This window comes from Bufo bufo, chromosome 1 (genome assembly GCF_905171765.1).
Source record: "Bufo bufo chromosome 1, aBufBuf1.1, whole genome shotgun sequence".
Lineage (NCBI taxonomy): Eukaryota > Metazoa > Chordata > Amphibia > Anura > Bufonidae > Bufo > Bufo bufo.
This window is the reverse complement of record NC_053389.1, coordinates 204,989,626-205,012,284: the sequence shown is the minus strand read 5'-3', so window position 1 is coordinate 205,012,284 and position 22,659 is coordinate 204,989,626. Positions and strand designations below refer to the sequence as shown.

Here is a 22,659-nt window from a genome sequence, read left to right as displayed (position 1 = left end):
GATAGTATTCATGGGATGGGTATCCTGCAGGTGTAACAACGCTATTAATGAGTTCTTTGTCATGTCATAGTGGATAGAGTTAATAGTCCATATATATATATAAATTGATCCATAACCGGGGTAAATAAAAGCGCAAAACAGTGTTATAGGGGTGGCCACTAATCCCGCCCTTTTTACAGATTAGCATTGCGCTTAGATATGTATCGACCCCATGTCAGATGGTATTAGGCTGGCTTAGAGGAAGCAGGAGAAATCGATGTTTTCGTTCAATCCTGCAGGTGACATGGTGTTTAACATATGTATCCATTTTGACTCTTTTTGTCTCAGGATAGTGTCAATGTCTCCTCCCCTAATGGAATGTTTTATTGTTTCTATCATAAGGAAGCTGATAGCTTTCGGGTCTCCTCCATGTTTAAGAACCACATGCCTAGACAGAGGCTTATCACGCTTGTGGAGAATATCGCCGACGTGTTCCAAAATGCTCTTTTTAAACACTCTACAGGTTTTACCTATATACCTGAGGCCACATATACACTGGGCCATATAGACCACGCCAGTTGTGTTGCAATTGGCGAAGCCACGGGTCATGTATGTGTGGTTTTGTTCGGTATTGGAAAAGGACTGGCCGACAGCTATGAAGGAACAGGCCTTACATTTACCACATCTGTGGGTTCCATTTCTCCTATCCGTTAACCAGGAACATGGAGGGGGGGATTGGTTCAAAGTGGCTGTGTACCAACTGGTCCCCTATGCTGCGACCCCGCCTGAAGGTGATAGACGGGTGCTCCGGAAGAAGGTCTGTCAGGTCAGAGTCAGATTTAAGCAAAGACCAGTAGCGTCCAATTATCTGACGAACCTGATAAGATTCAGTGTCATACGTGCCTATGATTCTAATAACATCATCTGACGCTTTTCCCTTTTCTACAGAGTGGACTAGAGTTGATCTATCAAGACATCTAGCATGATGCCAGGCCTCATAGAGACAGTCCTCTGAGTACCCCCTTTGTTTGAATCGATGGAACAGAATGTTAGCTTGTTTGTCGAACTCAGTTGAGTCGGAACAGTTTCTGCGTATCCGCAGAATTGTCCTTAGGATAACCCTTTTTAAGCGGCTTTGGGTGGAAGCTCTCCCACCTCAGTAAACTGTTAGTTGAGGTGATTTGCGGAACAAAGTGGTTGTTAAAGTGTTACTCCTGTCCTTACTGATCTGTAGGTCGAGAAAGTTGATTGATCTAGATTGTAATTCATAGGTAAAAAACAGACCTATATGATTAACATTCAGGTCTTTCATGAACCCATCAAATTCTTCCGGGGTGCCTGACCAGAATAGCAAGATGTCATCGATGAACCTCGACCAAGATATTATATGGCGGGTCCATCTTTGCATCCCATCCGTGAAAACAATGGTGTCCTCCCACCAGCCCAGGAGCAAGTTGGCGTAGGTTGGCGCACAGGGGCTTCCCATCGCCGTGCCCCTGAGCTGGTGGTAGAAGCGACCATTGAAGACAAAGTAGTTGTGATTTAAGGCGAAATCCAGGAGTCTGTCACAAAAATGATTGTGATCCCTGAGGTCAGTTGATCTGGTATCTAAAAAATACTTTATCGCTGCCAGGCCCTTATTGTGTGGAATGGAGGTATAGAGAGCTTCCACATCAATTGAAGCTAGCCAAACACCCGGGTCCAATGAGATGCCATCTATACGTTTCAACAAATCATTGGTGTCACGGAGATATGAGGATAGAGATATGACAAATGGACGCAGTATCTTGTCTATGTAGGTGCCCACGTGTTCTGTAAGGCCCCCTATCCCAGACACAATTGGACGGCCCCTGAGGGGGACCGTGCCCTTATGGATCTTCGGGAGACAGTAGAAGGTGGCCACCCGGGGATTTGGTGATCCCAGGTAGTCACATTCCCGTCGGTCAATGAGTTTCCCCTCCAGGGCCTCCTGCAGGATCTGAGATAGTTCACTCGCATACATCTGAGTTGGATCCGACTTAAGCAGCTCATAGCTGGACCTATCGGATAGGAGAGACATACACATATCACAATATTGTTCACTGGACATAACAACAACATTCCCCCCTTTGTCCGAGGGTTTGAAAACAAGTTGTTTGTTGGTGCTTAGATCTCGTAATGTTTCCATGTCCTTCTGTGTGTAATTTTTTATACCGCCTGCTTGTGTGGGTGCCAAGTTCCCTAAGTCCCTAATCACTGATCTAAGAAATAGATCAATGTGGGCCTCACCCAAAGTTTTGGGAGGCATCCTCGTGCTTTTGTTTCTGAGGCTCGTAAAAGGGCCTTGACCCGGAGGGCGATCATTGTCGTCTAGTAGATCCATTAGGGCATCATATCCCATAAGGTCACCAGGTTCAAGTCCGAGATCGAGGCTCCTCTTTTTGTCGGAGGCGCAGAATAACTTGCGCCACCTCAGTTTTCTCACAAACAGATTGAGATCTTTGATCCAATCAAACAGACAAAAACGGGTGGTTGGCACAAAAGACAATCCTTTACTCAAAAGTTTCTGTTCAACCTCTGATAAATCTATCCCAGATAGATTAAGAATCACAGGCTGAACCTCAGATGAGGTCAGTGTTTTTTGACGGGTTGGGACTGTATTTGGGTGCGGTCCCTCAGGATATAAGTATTGGGCGGAGTTTAGTCGCTCTCCTCTGTACTTTTCCAGCATCAGTGCATCCTTTCTATGGACTGGTGCCCAGAACTGAATATTCCAGATGAGGCCGCACCAATGCTTTGTAAAGTGGTAATATTACATCCCTGCCCCGCAAGTCCGTGCCTCGTTTAATGCATGACAATATCCTGGTGGCCTTAGAAGCAGCTGATTGACATTGTATGCTGTTATTTAATCTACCATCTACAAGGACACCCAAATACATCTCTCCAAGTGACTCTCCCAGGGTTACATCCCCTAGCACAGAGCACAGAGATTATTACTACCAAAATGTATAACTTTACATTTGTCCACATTGAACCTCATTTGCCAAGTTGGTGCCCAATCACTCAGAGTGTTCAAGTCAGCTTGTATTTTATGGACATCTTCCATAGACTGCACAGTTCTACACAGCTTAGTGTCATCTGCAAAAATAGAAATGGTGCTATTAATCCGGTCCTCGATATCATTAATAAATAAATTAAATAGATGACCCAGCACTGAACCTTGGGGTACACCCCTTATAACCCTGGGCCATTCTGAATAGGAATCATTGACCACAACTCTCTGGACACGGTCCTTCAGTTTTCAATCCAATTACAAACTATACTTTCCAAGCCTATACACCTTACTTTACCTATTAAACATATATGAGGGACAGTATTAAAAGCCTTTTGCAAAATCCAGAAACATTACATCCACAGCCGCCCCTCTGTCCAGGCTTCTACTCACCTCCTCATAAAAAACAAACCATCTCAGTCTGACAACTTCTGTCCTTGGTAAACCCATGTTGGTTATCATTTATCATTATTTACACTCACATACTCCTGTATATAGTCCCTTAAGAGTCCTTCAAACATTTTCCCCACACCAGAAGTTAAACTAACTGGTCTATAGTTACCTGTGGAGGACCTTGATGCTTTTTTGAATATGGGCACCACATTTGCCTTGCGCCAATCACTTGGCACTGTACCAGTATCTAGAGAATCTTTAAAAATTATAAATAGGGGCACAGCAATGACTGAACAGAGCTCTTTAAGCACTCTTCGGTGTAATCCATCTGGACCCGGAGCCTTGTTCACATTTACCTTATTTAACCTCTCTTGGACCATATCTACAGTTAGACAATTGAGTATATCACTGGATGTACTATCAGCCCCAGCACCACAGATATCAGCTCCTTTCTCTTCTTTTGTATATACAGAGCTAAAAAAAAACATTTAGTAACTCTGCCTTTTCCTTATCTTCAGTGACTAATGCTCTGCCTGACAGAGTTTGCTTCTTATAGTTTAGGGGGAATATCATTATATTGTGGTCACTATTACCTAGTGTTTCTCGAACAGTAATATTTCCAACAAGCTCTACATCATTGGAAATTACCAGATCCAACAGAGCATCGCCCCCTAGTGGGAGCTTCTACAAACTGGCCCATAAAGTTGTCCTGCAGCAAGTTGAGGAATTTTTTCCCCTTTTCGGTTGAGGCAGAACTATGACCCCAGTCAATGTCTGGGAAGTTAAAATCTCCCATTATGACCTCTGTACCAGCCTGTGTGGCCCGCTCTATTTGGTTATACAGTTGTGTTTCTATCTCCTCTATGATGTTAGGGGGTCTATAGATTACACCAAGTATTATTTTTCAGTGTTTATATCCCTTTGAACTTCCACCCATAAGGTTTCTACATCCTCACCATCCACACCCACAATTGCCTCTTTCACACTTGTCTTCAGATCACTCCTCACATACAGGCACTCGCCACCTCCTTTTCTATCCTAAATAGTGTAAAACCCTTAATATTTACAGCCCAGTCATGCGAAGAGTCCCACCATGTCTCAGCCACACCAACTACATCTATGTGTTCTTCTAGTACCATAGCCTCCAGCTCCCCCATTTTTCTATCTAGACTTCTGGCATTTGTGAAAATACATTTTAAATTACAATTACCTGTAAAGTGAATATCCGGGATTTTTGGGTTACCTTGGTTGATGTTTGTATGTAACAGGTTCTTGTTACCAGCAGATCTATTTTTTATAACTGTATAGTTCTGCCCAGTCTTCTCCCTACTTTCCTCACTAACCCCAGCCCCCACTAAATCCCCGCTGTCCCCTCCTATATCCCACTCTGTATCTACACTATCTACCCCCCTTATTAGTATGACCCACCCTCCCCCAGATCCTAGTTTAAAAGCTCCTCCAGCCGTCTAACCGTTTTTCCCCCAGAGCAGTTGCACCCTCCCCATTGAGGTGCAGCCCGTCCCTACTGTAGAGCCTGTAACCGACAGAGAAGTCGGCCCAGTTCTCCATGAACCCAAACCCTTCCTTCCTTGAAAAATACACTTTGAAAATATCACACAGATGTCACTTGAACTACATGTCACAATTTTCGGCCTCTACAATACGCTGTGTAACCAAAGCCATGGACTTCAAATATAGAGGGGGATTTATCATTCCCACCCCCACCCACCACCGTTTTCTGATGTAAAAAAGTCTCAAACCCGTAGAGGTGGCGGGGCTAGCAAGCACGGCATGTTTATCATCTTGAAGACTAAATGAAGACTGAAATCTACAGCAGCTCTGAGCTAGATTTCGCTTTAGGTGCACAGGCTCCTAATTTATGACAAACCATGTATCTTGTCATAAATTAGGTGCGTAGTCCGATAGGTAAGCGTTATCATAGATCTGATAAATCCCCCCCATAGACTTTAACATTCCCATGCCCCATTTTCATCCTCATGAGGCACTAATATAGATAGTATATGCCTGATCAGCTGGGAATGTCAGCAAAGGGTATAGTTAAAGGGGACTTGTCATGTTGAAACAGTCCTATCAGTGACTGACAGCCTTCCCTCTATTACTGTGTATACAGAGTGAGCTGTCAATCACTGATAGGACCTTCCCTCTATGACTGTGTATACAGAGGAAGCTGTCAATCACTGATAGGACCTGCCCTCTATGACTGTGTATACAGAGAGAGCTGTCAGTCACTGATAGGACCTGCCCTCTATGACTGTGTATACAGAGGAAGCTGTCAATCACTGATAGGACCTGCCCTCTATGACTGTGTATACAGAGGAAGCTGTCAATCACTGATAGGACCTGCCCTCTATGACTGTGTATACAGAGAGAGCTGTCAGTCACTGATAGGACCTGCCCTCTATGACTGTGTATACAGAGGAAGCTGTCAATCACTGATAGGACCTGCCCTCTATGACTGTGTATACAGAGAGAGCTGTCAGTCACTGATAGGACCTTCCCTCTATGACTGTGTACACAGAGGAAGCTGTCAATCACTGATAGGACCTGCCCTCTATGACTGTGTATACAGAGGGAGCTGTCAATCACTGATAGGACCTGCCCTCTATGACTGTGTATACAGAGAGAGCTGTCAGTCACTGATAGGACCTTCCCTCTATGACTGTGTATACAGAGAGAGCTGTCAGTCACTGATAGGACCTTCCCTCTATGACTGTGTATACAGAGAGAGCTGTCAGTCACTGATAGGACCTTCCCTCTATGACTGTGTATACAGAGAGAGCTGTCAGTCACTGATAGGACCTGCCCTCTATGACTGTGTATACAGAGAGAGCTGTCAGTCACTGATAGGACCTTCCCTCTATGACTGTGTATACAGAGAGAGCTGTCAGTCACTGATAGGACCTTCCCTCTATGACTGTGTATACAGAGGAAGCTGTCAATCACTGATAGGACCTGCCCTCTATGACTGTGTATACAGAGAGAGCTGTCAGTCACTGATAGGACCTTCCCTCTATGACTGTGTATACAGAGAGAGCTGTCAGTCACTGATAGGACCTTCCCTCTATGACTGTGTATACAGAGGAAGCTGTCAATCACTGATAGGACCTGCCCTCTATGACTGTGTATACAGAGAGAGCTGTCAGTCACTGATAGGACCTTCCCTCTATGACTGTGTATACAGAGAGAGCTGTCAGTCACTGATAGGACCTTCCCTCTATGACTGTGTATACAGAGAGAGCTGCCAGTGACTGACAGCCTTCCCTCTATGACTGTGTATACAGAGAGAGCTGTCAGTCACTGATAGGACCGTCTCCTTCACTTCAAAGCCCAGAATGAGCAGGAATTTATATGAATGAAATATCATTCCCATACACTTGTATAGGAGCGATCCGTCCAATTGAAATGAATGGGATGGTTAGGTGTAATTACACCTGCTCACTGCTGCAGAGGCGACGGCGAGAAGGTAAACAGTGAAGAGGAGGCAGCGCTGGCACGGCGCGCGCCTCCTTTTCAAACAGCTGATCGGCGGGGGTGCCAGGTGTCGGACCCCCACCGATCTGATATTGATGACCTATCCTGAGGATAGATCATCAATATTAAAAGCCTAAAAATAAACACCAATAATGAATGACTCACAGAAGTGAGTACCCGTGCAAAGCCAGCACGTATAGTAAAACGGCAAAGAAAGAGAAATAGGGCTCGCACTCAATAATATTATGAATATATAAATTTTATTAGTGTCTCCATATGAGACAAATCACAATAAAAACACATAGAAAACAGTAGATGGTGGAAAATGAGCACACAGAATGACACGGAGCACAACTAATACCTGAAATGGCAAATAAATACACACAATGGGTATATAAATATAGCACTAATGTGCATGTGGGCCAAATAGGATATCAGAAATACATATAGTCAGGCAAAGCAATAGAGGCTAAGTAAAGGTATCATATATAGTAACCGAAATATGCATATAAAGTGCAGAGTGCAAATATATCAAAGTGAATAGATAGCAGAAGCTAAGTAGTTCATTGTAAAGCCATAGACAAAGTACCTGTGTAGTGCTCCAGCAACCCCGACGTACGTTTCACGCAAGGCTTCTTCAGGGGGGAGGTGGGGGGTGAAGAAGCCTTGCGTGAAACGTACGTCGGGGTTGCTGGAGCACTACACAGGTACTTTGTCTATGGCTTTACAATGAACTACTCAGCTTCTGCTATCTATGCACTTTGATATATTTGCACTCTGCACTTTATATGCATATTTTGGTTACTATATATGATACCTTTACTTAGCCTCTATAGCTTTGCCTGACTATATGTATTTCTGATATCCTATTTGGCCCACATGCACATTAGTGCTATATTTATATACCCATTGTGTGTATTTATTTGCCATTTCAGGTATTAGTTGTGCTCCGTGTCATTCTGTGTGCTAATTTTCCAATATTAACCAGTTGCCGCAACTGTAACGCCGAAAGGCGTCATCGCGGCTCCCCCAGGCTACGCTAACGCCGATTGGCGTCATCTCGCGTGAGCCGAGATTTCCTGTGAACGCGCGCACACAGCCGCGCGCTCACAGGAACGGAAGGTAAGAGAGTGGATCTCCAGCCTGCCAGCGGCGATCGTTCGCTGGCAGGCTGGAGATGTGATTTTTTTAACCCCTAACATATATTAGACGCTGTTTTGATAACAGCGTCTAATATACCTGCTGCCTGGTCCTCTGGTGGTCCCTTTTGTTTGGATCGACCACCAGAGGACACAGGTAGCTCAGTAAAGTAGCACCAACACCACTACACTACACTACCCCCCCCCCGTCACTTATTAACCCCTTATTAGCCCCTGATCACCCCATATAGACTCCCTGATCACCCTCTGTCATTGATTACCCCCCTGTCATTGATCACCCCCCTGTAAAGCTCCATTCAGATGTTCGTATGATTTTTACGGATCCACGGATACATGGATCGGATCCGCAAAATACATACGGACATCTGAATGGAGCCTTATAGGGGGGTGATCACCCCATATAGACTCCCTGATCACCCCCTGTCATTGATCACCCCCCTGTCATTGATCACCCCTCTGTAAGGCTCCATTCAGACATTTTTTTGGCCCAAGTTAGCGGAAATATTATTTTTTTCTTACAAAGTCTCATATTCCACTAACTTGTGTCAAAAAATTAAATCTCACATGAACTCACCATACCCCTCACGGAATCCAAATGCGTAAAAATTTTTAGACATTTATATTCCAGACTTCTTCTCACGCTTTAGGGCCCCTAGAATGCCAGGGCAGTATAAATACCCCACATGTGACCCCATTTCGGAAAGAAGACACCCCCAGGTATTCCTTGAGGGGCATATTGAGTCCATGAAAGATTGAAATTTTTGTCCCAAGTTAGCGGAAAGGGAGACTCTGTGAGAAAAAAATAAATAAAATCAATTTCCGCTAACTTGTGCCAAAAAAAAAAAATTCTATGAACTCGCCATGCCCCTCATTGAATACCTTGGGGTGTCTTCTTTCCAAAATGGGGTCACATGTGGGGTATTTATACTGCCCTGGCATTTTAGGGGCCCTAAAGCGTGAGAAGAAGTCTGGGATCCAAATGTCTAAAAATGCCCTCATAAAAGGAATGTGGGCCCCTTTGCGCATCTAGGCTGCAAATAAGTGTCACACATCTGGTATCGCCGTACTCAGGAGAAGTTGGGCAATGTGTTTTGGGGTGTCATTTTACATATACCCATGCTGGGTGAGATAAATATCTTGGTCAAATGCCAACTTTGTATAAAAAAATGGGAAAAGTTGTCTTTTGCCGAGATATTTCTCTCACCCAGCATGAGTATATGTAAAAAGACACCCCAAAACACATTGCCCAACTTCTCCTGAATACGGCGATACCACATGTGTGACACTTTTTTGCAGCCTAGGTGGGCAAAGGGGCCCACATTCCAAAGAGCACCTTTAGGATTTCACAGGTCATTTACCTACTTACCACACATTAGGGCCCCTGGAAAATGCCAGGGCAGTATAACTACCCCACAAGTGACCCCATTTTGGAAAGAAGACACCCCAAGGTATTCCGTGAGGGGCATGGCGAGTTCCTAGAATTTTATATTTTTTGTCACAAGTTAGCGGAAAATGATGATTTTTTTTTTTTTTTTTTTTTTTTTTCCCTTACAAAGTCTCATATTCCACTAACTTGTGACAAAAAATAAAAACTTCCATGAACTCACTATGCCCATCACGAAATACCTGGGGTGTCTTCTTTCCAAAATGGGGTCACTTGTGGGGTAGTTATACTGCCCTGGCATTCTAGGGGCCCAAATGTGTGGTAAGGAGTTTGAAATCAAAATGTGTAAAAAATGACCGGTGAAATCCGAAAGGTGCTCTTTGGAATATGGGCCCCTTTGCCCACCTAGGCTGCAAAAAAGTGTCACACATGTGGTATCTCCGTACTCAGGAGAAGTTGGGGAATGTGTTTTGGGGTGTCATTTTACATATACCCATGCTGGGTGAGAGAAATATCTTGGCAAAAGACAACTTTTCCCATTTTTTTATACAAAGTTGGCATTTGACCAAGATATTTCTCTCACCCAGCATGGGTATATGTAAAATGACACCCCAAAACACATTCCCCAACTTCTCCTGAGTACGGCGATACCACATGTGTGACACTTTTTTGTAGCCTAGGTGGGCAAAGGGGCCCACATTCCAAAGAGCACCTTTCGGATTTCACCGGTCATTTTTTACACATTTTGATTTCAAACTACTTATCACACATTTGGGCCCCTAGAATGCCAGGGCAGTATAACTACCCCACAAGTGACCCCATTTTGGAAAGAAGACACCCCCAGGTATTTCGTGATGGGCATAATGAGTTCATAGAAGTTTTTATTTTTTGTCACAAGTTAGTGGAATATGAGACTTGGTAAGAAAAAAAAAAAAAAAAATCATTATTTTCCACTAACTTGTGACAAAAAATAAAAACTTCTATGAACTCACTATGCCCATCAGCGAATACCTTAGGGTGTCTACTTTCCGAAATGGGGTCTTTTATGGGGTGTTTGTACTGTCTGGCCATTGTAGAACCTCAGGAAACATGACAGGTGCTCAGAAAGTCAGAGCTGCTTCAAAAAGCGGAAATTCACATTTTTGTACCATAGTTTGTAACGCTATAACTTTTACCCAAACCATTTTTTTTTTACCCAAACATTTTTTTTTATCAAAGACATGTAGAAACAATAAATTTAGAGAAAAATTTATATATGGATGTCGTTTTTTTTTGCAAAATTTTGCAACTGAAAGTGAAAAATGTCATTTTTTGCAAAAAAATCGTTTTAAATTTCGATTAATAACAAAAAAAGTAAAAATGTCAGCAGCAATGAAATACCACCAAATGAAAGCTCTATTAGTGAGAAGAAAAGGAGGTAAAATTCATTTGGGTGGTAAGTTGCATGACCGAGCAATAAACCGCTAAAGTTGTGGAGTGCCGATTTGTAAAAAAGGGCCTGGTCTTTAGGGGGGTATAAACCTGTGGTCCTTAAGTGGTTAAAAGCCTGTAGAACCCCTTTAACTACCATTTTTATGGTGACAGGTTCCCTTTAATACCATTAACCTTAATATTGTAATACATCATATTTAACGCCCCATCAACTGGCGCCGATTAAATTTGAGGGAAGCAAGCAGTATGGTGTGTGTAACTTTTGCTTGCAGCCCATACAAACAACCACTTTTGTCATGTGAGAAGGTATTTGAAGCTGCCCAACCCCTTTAAAGAGGACCTGTCACCACTCCTGACATGCCCGTTTTAATAGCTTCATGCATCCCCCGTGTAAAAACAATTCTGGAGCATTTATTTTTATGGCTTTATGTCCTGCCATTCCACTATTATTTCTACTAGAAGTTATGAATGAATTGCTAGCAGTCTGCAGTAAGGGTACAGAGGGGAGGTAACCAGCTGGGGGTGTGCCCCTGCCCAGTCTGAAAATGGCAGCACTGATTGGATAGAGTGAGTCTAGGCAGATACACACCCCCAACTGGTTACCTCCCCTCTGTACCCTTACTGCAGGCTAATAGCAATTCCTTCATAACTTCTAGTTGAAAAGATATGGCACAACATAGAGCCATGAGAATAGACGATCTGGAATTATTACATGGGGAATGCATGGAGCTATTAAAACAGACATGTCAGGAGTGGGGAGAGGTCCTCTTTAAATGGGTTTAACTATGAACAATACTTATCCCCTATCCGCAAGATAAAATACAATGGTATGACCATGTGGCATGACAGTACCCGTACAGGCTCCGCGATGTTTAGTAAGTCTGCATTGTTAATGGTAGTCCAGTATTGCAGGTGCCATGTGGCCATTAACAATACAGACTGACTAAACTGTGCGGTCTCATAAGTTTAATTGGAGCCTGCCGCGGCCCGTCTGGCCACATGGTACTCGACAGCACCCTGGTCACATTGCAATCGTGACACGAGCGTGGCTGTGCCCTAAGTGTCTGATCGGTGAGGTTTTGACCGCTAGGGCCTCTGCTGATGACAAAGAGGGGGTCCGGTGTTCCTCTTTGGAGTGGCAGTTGCACATATGCGCCGATGCTCCATTTAACTATATGGGACTATGGGAGCTAGTCGAGTGCAGTACTCCAGAGGTGAATGGAGCGGACTGCGGACAACGCGCGACTGCTGCTCCATTTAAACAGGGAACTCGGGACCCCCATTCTCATGATTGGCAGTAGCCCCAGCAGACAGACCTCCATTGATCATACACTTAACCCTTATCCTGTAGTTGCAAGATCTGTTTTTCATGGAAAAAGCCCCTTTAAGGCCTTCTGTGTTTTATTATCTACGCTACAGGAGAAGTGGGAGAATGAGAGATGGACGCTGTTGTCGGATATGGGCGATCAGATTTTGCAGTTGGAATCAGACATCCGGAACTTAACCTGCGAGAAGGAGATTCTCGAAAAGAAGAAGAACGAGCTGCAGGAGCAGCTGGAGAGAAGCTCTGGGACTGTTCTTTATTTGGGTCAGCAAGTAAAGCACCAAGAGCACAACAGGGACAGCGTCAGCTTCTGTATGAACAGGCATTAAAAATGAAAGCAAATGGGTGCGCTTTTACACAGGCTTTTGACAGCTATGAGCACCCTCACCGACTTCCTTAGCTTTCTTACAGCAGACCAACAACTATGTACTGGTCGAATTCGGAAAAAAAACAGAGGTGGGGCCTCAGAGTGCCTTAAGTTTAGAAGATCAGCTCCTCCTCGTACTCACAAGATTGCGCTTAGGGTTACTGCTTCAGGATCTGGCATTTCGATTCAGGGTATCGGAGTCCACTGTCTCGCGTTACTGGTTGAACTGGACAGAACTTTTTACATGCACGTCTTACCCAGGTAAGTTGGTTTGAGGAGGGCGCACAAACATATTGCACGTTGGAAAATCCACAAAATAAGGTATGAACACACAGCACGGTTGTGACGTGGTCATATACCGGGCCGCAGCTGGCTTTTGTCCAATTAATGACACCGCACTGTATTAGAGGTGCCACACGGCCATTAACAATGCAGACCAACTGAACGGTGCTGCCTTCATTAGTTAACAAAAGCCAGCTGCAGCTCGTCCACCGCAGGGCGTCCCTGCCGTGTGGTCGCACTCTTAGGCCATATGCACACGACCGTATTTTGTTCCGTGTCCGATCCGTTTTTTTTTGCGGATAGGATGCGGACCCATTCATTTCAATGGGTCCGCAAAAAACGCGGACAGCACACCGTGTGCTGTCCGCATCAGTATGTCCGTTCCGTTGCTCCGCACAAAAAATAGTGCATGTCCTATTTTTTTCTAGTTTGCGGACAAGGATAGGCCTTATTACAATGGCTCCGCAAAAAAAACGGATCCGCAAAAAAAACGGATGCCATATGGAACGTCATCCTTTTTTTTTTGCGGATCCGCAATTTGCGGACCACAAAACACATACGGTCGTGTGCATGTAGCCTTAGGCCTCATGCACACGGCCGTGTTCCGAGGCCGAGAGCGGTCCGTAGTAACCCGGCCTGGATTCCTTCTGACAGCAGGAGCGCACGGCTTCATTGGTTGCTATGACGCCGTGCGCTTCATGCCGCCGCTGCTGTACAGTGATACACTGGTATAGATCATACGAGTGTATCACTGTACAGCAGCGGGCGGCATGAAGCGCACGGCGTCATAGCAACCAATGACGCCGTGCGCTCCTGCCTGTCAGAAGGAATCCCGGCCGGGTTACCGCGGAACTCGGCCGTGTGCATGAGGCCTTAGGCCTCTTTCACACGGGCGTGCGAGAAAAGGTGCGGTGCGTTGCGGGAACATGCGCGATTTTCCGCGCGAGTGCAAAACATTGTAATGCGTTTTGCACTCGCGTGAGAAAAATCGCGCATGTTTGGTACCCCAAACTGGAACTTCTTCACAGAAGTTCGGGCCTTGGGTTAGGTGTTCTGTAGCTTGTATCATAGGATGTAGAAGGCCTTATGGGGCCCTGTGTTGCGTGAAAACGCACAAAATAGAGCTTGCTGTGATTTTCACGCACAAGTGATGCGTGAAAATCACCGCTCATGGAACAGTTCCCATAGAAATAAATGGGTCCTGATTCAGTGCGGGTGCAATGCGTTCAACTCACGCATTGCACCCACGCGGAAAACTCGCCCTGTGTGAAACGGGGCCCTTAGATATGCAGATTTTGTCAAGAATTTACAGTGGTGGTCCCACCTTAGCTGATCAGGCCTTCCTGACCTTTTCCAAAGTGGAACCGTCGCAGCGACAGAACAGCAGGGATCGGTATAGATGAGTAATGCCTCGGGGATTTTTTAACCATATCTTGTATTAACCCCTTTAATACAACACTGGCCTTAATGGGAATTCACTGCGTCGGGAGGAAAAAAAAGCCACCCAGTTGCAGTGGAATACTAATGAGCTGGGCGGGGCACTAGGAGACGGCAGTTGGGGAGCGGCTGGGCACAGAACTGATGAGAGACAGGCCCCTTGGGCCAAAGTAAGGTAATTTGCATTATTGAACACTTTTTATAAGTAAAGGAAAGGCAGCGAGGGGTGATAAGGGTATAGTTTAATTAAGCTTATTAAGACCAATAGAAGATTATTATGTCACTTTATAATGCTCTAGACGGCTCTGTCAGTGGACCCCTTTAATACTGGGGAGGAGGGGGGCGCACTGCCCACCAATGATTTTTAATACTGGGGGGGGGGGGGCGCACTGCCCCACCAATGTAAACATTGTAGAAGGCACCCGACCTCTGACAGGGAGCTGCCGTCTGCGCAATTAACCCGTCGGGTGTCCCGCGGATGGAAGCGCCCTGTCAGAGGTGCGTCCCCATCACCATGGAAACGCCTCGGGTTTAGAATATACCATCGGATCAGAGTTTTTCTCCAATCCGATGGTATATTCTAACTTCAAGCCCTGGCTGCACAGGATCCAAAGGGAGCGCGCACGCAATGCCTGCTTGTACGTCCTCCGTCTTCTCTATGAGGAAACAGGGAGACGGAGGACACATGGCAACGGGATTTTCAGCGCAGGTATTAAAAGCCAGGAGAGGGAACCAAAATACAGAAATTGAGAGTTATTGAATACACAGTTAAAAGTTTAAACAGGGGCACCGAGGTGATATTAATCAGCTACATCCTATGCTACAAAAAAAAATATTGACAGTTATCCTTTAAAGGGAAAAAATATAACAGAGGGCTGGACAGGGTAAAAAGTAACATGCACATGACCTCCGCCGGTCAATCATTGGCCGCAGCGTTGACACGTGAATGAATGGCATGGCAGTGGGCACTTGAAATTCATGTACACGTCACCACTGAGGCCATTGATTGGCCTACAGCAGTCACATGCCTGTATACGGATCCTCTGAAGTAAGAGAATGGCCATCGAGCATAAAGGTGAAATAAAAAAAAACTGGTTTATTGGATATACATTAAAAACCACTGGAGCCCTTCCACATTGAAAAGGAGCGTGGAAGCTCTCCGACATGTTTCACGTCTGGATAGAGACTCTTGGGCCTCTCACATGGGCGTCATGTTTTTGGCCCGGATAAGATGCGGGTGCGTTGCGGGAAAATGACGCTCGTGACAAAAATCGGCATGTTTGGTACCTGAACCTGGACTTGTTCACAGAAGTTCGAGATTGGGTTAGGTGTTCTGTAGATTTTATTATTTTCCCTTATAACATGGTTATAAGGGAAAATAATAGCATTCTTAATACAGAATGCATAGTACAATAGGGCTGGAGGGGTTGAAAAAAAAACGTAAAAATAATTTAACTCACCTTAATCCACTTGCTCGCGCAGGCCGGCTTCTCTTCTGTCTTCTTTGCTGTGCACAGGAAAAGGACCTGTGGTGACGTCACTACGCTAATCACATGGTCCGTCACATGATCCATCACCATGGTAAAAGATCATGTGATGGACCATGTGATGAGTGCATGGACGTCATCAAGGTCCCTATTCCTCACAGATGAAGGCAGAAGAGAAGCCGGGCTGCGCGAACAAGTGGATTAAGTTGAGTTAAATTATTTTTAACCCCTCCAGCCCTATTTTTTTATGCATTCTGTATTAAGAATTCTATTATTTTCCCCTTATAACCATGTTATAAGGGAAAATAATAATGATCGGGTCCCCATCCCGATCGTCTCCTAGCAACCGTGCGTGAAAATCACATCGCATCCGCACTTGCTTGCGGATGCTTGCGATTTTCACGCAACCCCATTTCATTTCTATGGGGCCTGCGTTTCATGGAAAACGCACAAAGAGGAGCATGCTGCGATTTTCACGCAACGCACAAGTGATGCATGAAAATCACCGCTCATGTGCACAGCCCCATAGAAATGAATGGGTCCAGGTTCAGTGCGGGTGCAATGCGTTCACCTCACGCATCGCACCCATGCGGAAATCTCGTCCGTGTGAAAGCGGCCTTAGGCCCCTTTCACACGAGCGAGTTTTCCGCGCGGTGCAATGCGTGCCGTTAACGCATTGCACCCGCACTGAACCTGGACCCATTCATTTCAATGGGTCTGTGTACATGAGCGTTGTTTTTCACGCCATCAGTCTGCACTGCGTGAAAATCACAGCATGTTCTATATTCTGTGTTTTTCACGCAGCCCTGGCCCCAGAGAAGTGAATGGGGCTGCGTGAAGAACGCATTGCATCCGCAAGCAAGTGCGGGTTGCAATGCATTTTTCTCTGATGGTTGCTAAGAGATGTTTGTAAACCTTCAGTTTTTTATCACGCGCGTGAAAAACGCATCAAAACGCATTGCACCAGCGCGGAAAAAACTGAACGCAATCGCAGACAAAACTGACTGACTTGCTTGCAAAATAGTGCGAGTTTCACTGAACGCACCCTGAACGCATCCGGACCTAATTCGTCACGCTCGTGTGCAAGGGGCCATAGGCCCCTTTCACACGGGCGAGGTATTCCGCGCGGATCCGATGCGTGAGGTGAAACGCATTGCACCCGCACTGAATACCGACCATTCATTTCTATGGGGCTGTTCACATGAGCGGTTGATTTTCACGCATCACTTGTGCGTTGCGTAAAATCGCAGCATGCTCTATATTCTGCGTTTTTCACGCAACGCAGGCCCCATAGAAGTGAATGGGGTTGCGTGGAAAATCGCAAGCATCCGCAAGCGAGTGCGGATGCGGTGCGATTTTTCACGCACGGTTGCTAGGAGACGATCGGGATGGAGACCCGATCATTATTATTTTCCCTTATAACATGGTTATAAGGGAAAATAATAGCATTCTGAATACAGAATGCATAGTAAAACAGCGCTGGAGGGGTTAAAAAAAATAAAAAATTATTTAACTCACCTTAGTCCACTTGATCGCGTAGCCCGACATCTCCTTCTGTCTCCTTTGTTGAATAGGACCTGTGGTGAGCATTAAATACAGGAACAGGACCTTTGATGACGTCACTCCGGTCATCACATGATCCATCACATGATCTTTTACCATGGTGATGGATCATGTGATGACCGGAGTGACGTCATCAAAGGTCCTTGACCTGTAATGGACGCTCACCACAGGTCCTGTTCAGCAAAAGAGACAGAAGGAGATGCCGGCATCGCGATCAAGTGGACTAAGGTGAGTTAAATTTTTTTTATTTTTTTTTAACCCCCCTCCAGTGCTGTTTTACTATGCATTCTGTATTCAGAATGCTATATTTTCCCTTATAACATGTTATAAGGGAAAATAATACAATCTACAGAACACCGATCCCAAGCCCGAACTTCTGTGAAGAAGTTCGGGTTTGGGTACCAAACATGCCGATTTTTCTCACGCGCGTGCAAAACGCATTACAATGTTTTGCACTCGCGCAGAAAAATCGCGGGTGTTCCCGTAACGCACCCGCACATTTTCTGCAACGCCCGTGTGAAAGAGGCCTTAGGCCTCTTTCACACGAACGATACAGATTGGCTCAGGATGTGTTCAGTGAAACTCGCACCATTTTGCAAGCAAGTTCAGTCAGTTTTTTCTGCGCGGGTGCAATGTGTTTTGATGAGTTTTTCACGCGCGTGATAACAAAACTGAAGGTTTACAAACAACATCTCTTAGGCCCCTTTCACACGGGCGAGTATTCCGCGCGGATGCGATGCGTGAGGTGAACGCATTGCACATGCACTGAATACCAACCCATTCATTTCTATGGGGCTGTTCACATGAGCTGTGATTTTCACGCATCACTTGTGCGTTGCGTGAAAATCGCAGCATGCTCCATATTCTGCGTTTTTCACGCAACGCAGGCCCCATAGAAGTGAATGGGGTTGCGTGAAAATTTCCGATTTTCACGCACGGTTGCTAGGAGACGATCGGGATGAAGACCCGATCATTATTATTTTCCCTTATAACATGGTTATAAAGGAAAATAATAGCATTCTGAATACAGAATGCATAGTAAAACAGCGCTGGAGGGGTTAAATAAATAAATAAAAATTATTTAACTCACCTTAGTCCACTTGATCACGTAGCCCGACATCTCCTTCTGTCTCCTTTGTTGAATAGGACCTGTGGTGAGCATTAAATACAGGAACAGGACCTTTGATGACGTCACTCCGGTCATCACATGATCCATCACATGATCTTTTACCATGGTGATGGATCATGTGATTACCGGAGTGACGTCATCAAAGGTCCTTGACCTGTAATGGACGCTCACCACAGGTCCTGTTCAGCAAAGGAGACCGAAGAGATGCCGGGCTCCGCGATCAAGTGGACTAAGGTGAGTTAAATTTTTATTTTATTTTTTAGCCCCTCCAGCGCTATTTTACTAAGCATTCTGAATACAGAATGCATAGTAAAATAGCGCTGGAGGGGTTAAAAAAATAATAATAATAATTTAACTCACCTTAGTCCACTTGATCGCGGAGCCCGGCATCTCTTCGGTCTTCTTTCTTCAGGACCTGGGTAAAGGACCTGTGGTGACGTCACTCCGGTCGTCACATGGTCCATCACATGATTCATCACCATGGTAAAAGATCCTGTGAGGGATCATGTGATGACCGGAGTGACGTCACCACGGGTCCTTTACCCAGGTCCTGAAGAAAGAATACAGAAGAGATGCCGGCTGCGCGATCAAGTGGATTAAGGTGAGTTTAATTATTTTATTTTATTTTTTTAACCCTTCCAGCCCTATTTTACTTAGCATTCTGTATTCAGAATGCTATTATTTTCCCTTATAACTATGTTATAAGGGGAAATAATACAATCTACAGAACACCGATCCCAAGCCCGAACTTCTGTGAAGAAGTTCGGGTTTGGGTACCAAACATGCGTGATTTTTCTCACGCGAGTACAATACGCATTACAATGTTTTGCACTCGCGCGGAAAAATCGCGGGTGTGCCCGTAACGCACCCGCACATTTTCCCGCAACGCCCGTCTGAAAGAGGCCTTAGCAACCATCAGTGAAAAACGCATTGCATCCGCACTTGCTTCCGGATGCAATGCGTTTTTCACTGAAGCCCCATTCACTTCTATGGGCCCAGGGCTGCGTAAAAAACGCAGAATATAGAACATGCTTAGTTTTTCACGCAACGCAGAACTGATACGTGAAAAACAACGCTCATGTACACAGACCCATTGAAATGAATGGGTCAGGATTCAGTGCGGGTGCTCTGCGTTCACGTCACGCATTGCACTCGCGCGGAAAACTCACTCGTGTGAAAGGGGCCTTAGTCATTGCCATCATGCCATGCTATTCAAGTGAAGGGGTTGTAATGACACCTCACTTGAAAAAATATAGAACATGTCCTATTCTTGTCCGTTTTGTGGACAAGGATAGGCATTGTTACAATGGATCAACACAAAAAAAACTAATGCAATACGGATGTCATCCGTATTTATTTTATTTTTTTTGCGGACTGCAAAATACATACGGTCATATGCATGAGCCCTAAGGATGAGTGAACCTGCCCCAATGCATTTTGTATGACAGTTTTTGGTTTCTGCTACTGTAAAATGCTGTGCATTTATGATTGTGTGGCTATACTCTAAAGGGACACTGGGGGTCATTTACTAAGATCGCTAGGCCAGTGTTCGATAAAAAAATATAAATAAATTAGCAATATACTGTTTTGCAACTTTTTAAACAGCTGTGCAACAATATTTGGTCGCATGGATACTTTTACATTGTTCTCACCACTGGGGAGTGGCAGGGAACAGGATATCAGCCCCAGCAGAGGTCGCAATAATGCCTGTCATAGACCGCAAAGTGCGGACAAGAATAGGACAGGTTATATTTTTTTGCGGGGCTATGGAACGGAGCAACGGATTGAAGTGAATGGGTCCGCATCCGGGCCGCCAAAACTGCGGCTCGGATGCGGACCAAAACAACGGCCGTGTGCATGAGGCCTAAGGTGTACCAATATGCGTTAGACTTTTCATCAGCGCAGTGAGCCATGTGAACGGCGCAGTTAGCGCAGCAATGCTGCTTCGGCTACCTAAGACAACCAATAACAAAGCTCCTTACAGTAAGGAGCTTTATTACTGGTTGGTTTGAGCAGGCTGTCACAGCGTTCGGCACACCGCTCTGAAATTAGGAGGATGATGCGCGATCTTCACTGGCGGAGTAGTGAACTTTCACGGGGTCCGTTATGAGATCCCCGCTGATCTCTATAATGAGTGTTCGGCCGAGCGCTGCTTCTCCTCACTGCCGACGGACTCATTAGAAAGTCTATGGGACCTCTTCATTACCATGCTGAGCGCTTCAGACTCCTGGTTCTAGAGATCAGGCTTATTACAGCACCATGCAACGCCCCAGGTGTACAGAGCGGTATTGGGGCACGGCCACATGGAGCAGCCATGATACGGTTGGGCTGTGGCAAAATACCGCACGCCCAGTTAGCCCCCAGCTTCCTTACCGCTAACTAATGAAGACCGCACTGTATGATCGGTCTTCATTGTTAATGGCCATAACTACTTGTATTCCCCACGTAGTAACCTTTCTGGAGCATCTATTCTTATGACCATGTTGTTCCTTGCTCTATTATTCCTATCCGAAGTTTATGAATTGATAGTAGGCTGTAAAAAAGACCTTGCAATTCATTGATAAACTGCTATTAGGTATAATAGTAGAAAGGTATAACAGTCAGAAGAATAGATGCTCCAGAATGATTACATGAGGGATGCAAGTTACTAAGACAAACATAGGAGAGGCGAAAGGTCCCGTCTAAAAGTAGCGTTCCCATAATTATTTGGATCCTCACTATCTCAGTGGAACAGATTTAACACTTTTGAACTCTCCCTTAGTTGTGTCAGAACATTGTTATTTTTCCATTCTGCACCAGTTTGAGAAAAATAACGATGTTGAACTCTCCCTAAACTGAAAATTATGACTTTCGGTTTTATCACCAAGCCGTAGCACCACATTTCCCAGCACAAACGCCAAGTGGACACGACTCTAATATCATGATTTTCAGCCACTCCTCACCGCTCAGACCATACAGGACAGAAGAGACTAGTCTACCTCCATAATGTATTTTCTTCTCTTTTCTAGATCCCCATCCTGTACAGTGCCCGATACCTAGAACTCTTCCAACCAAAGAGAACTGTGCAGTACCAAGGCCTCACATTTACAGTCATGGACTGTACAGACCTATTCTTTGAAGTACAAGCCAAGGACCGTGCTAAACCTGCTCCTACCCATCCCTCCAGAAGTCATTATTTAAGACGCGGTTACGCCATCGCCTCTTCCAATGGTTTCATCACGTTTTCATCTAGTTTAGCATTTGGAATAGCTACCAAAGTAATGGATGGTAAGCCACAAGAGCTGTGTGGAGGGATAAGCCCACAATTAGATCTACCAGCTTTCATGCAAAATGTCCCGGCCCAGCTGTCAGAGGAGCAGAAGGAGATGAGCAGACAAGTCCTAAGCATCTTAAGTCTCATAGACAAAGCTCTCAACTTTCGCTTTCTAAAGTGTGTGTATCCACAGAACATGGAAGCACAAGTAGATCGAGCCTGGGTCATCTGCTGCTACTTGGCATGTCTGCTTCATGATCCGATGGGACTGTCCGAAAACCAACCCCAAAAGCTTTTCTTCTAACTACAGATGTGTAAGGGCTTAAGTGGTCATTGCTCAGTCAAACTCAAAACTCCAATACACTTCCAGTTCAGAGTTTAGTGCCAAGTGCGTTTTCTTCAAAACCAGGCCATCAGTATCTGACTGGTGGGGTTCCAACTCCAGGCACCCCAAAACTAATTCACTGAATGGCGCAATTGTATCTTTCATTGTTCACCCAGGCACAGTGCCATACATTTGTTTGTTGCTGTGCCCGATACTGCAGCTTAGCTCCATTTACCTGAATGAGACATTGTAGTACCAGGCACTGTGTAAACAATGAAACTCTGCAGCCCCTTCTTTTACCCGATTTTCATCAATATACCAGATTGACAAACCCCTTTGTAAAGCTACGTTCACATCTCTCGTAATATGGTAGCCTTTACCGACGGAAAGCTGCCAGATCCCATTATAGTCGATTGCGCTATGCTAGATGCTGTAACTCCAGTAGTCTGTTCCTTTGGCAGAACAGATTACCGCATTCCCTTTAGTGGAGATGTGAACCTACCCTAAAGGGAAGATGCAATGGAGTGTGGAGGAGCTCACCTGAATCACCAGCAGTGGAAGCCAGGAACCAGGCGTGGACGAAAGCAACAAAAGAAGGTAATCCAGCTTCCAGGATGGCAGT

At 45.2% G+C, this 22,659-nt stretch overlaps 1 protein-coding gene across 2 annotated transcripts in view; it reads left to right on the top strand.

Moving 5' to 3' along the window:
* The window catches only part of LOC121002862, a 42,616-nt gene extending 20,534 nt beyond the window's left edge, over positions 1-22,082 (top strand). The window contains exons 4-5 of one of the 2 annotated variants that reach the window (XM_040434492.1): positions 12,290-12,822; positions 21,468-22,082. In XM_040434492.1, the coding sequence (XP_040290426.1) occupies positions 12,290-12,523 (234 nt within the window). In that variant the 3' untranslated portion in view covers positions 12,524-12,822; positions 21,468-22,082. The remainder of the gene's footprint in view (positions 1-12,289; positions 12,823-21,467) is intronic. The other variant, XM_040434501.1, reaches the window with a different exon arrangement.
* The last annotated feature ends 577 nt before the right edge of the window (positions 22,083-22,659 follow it).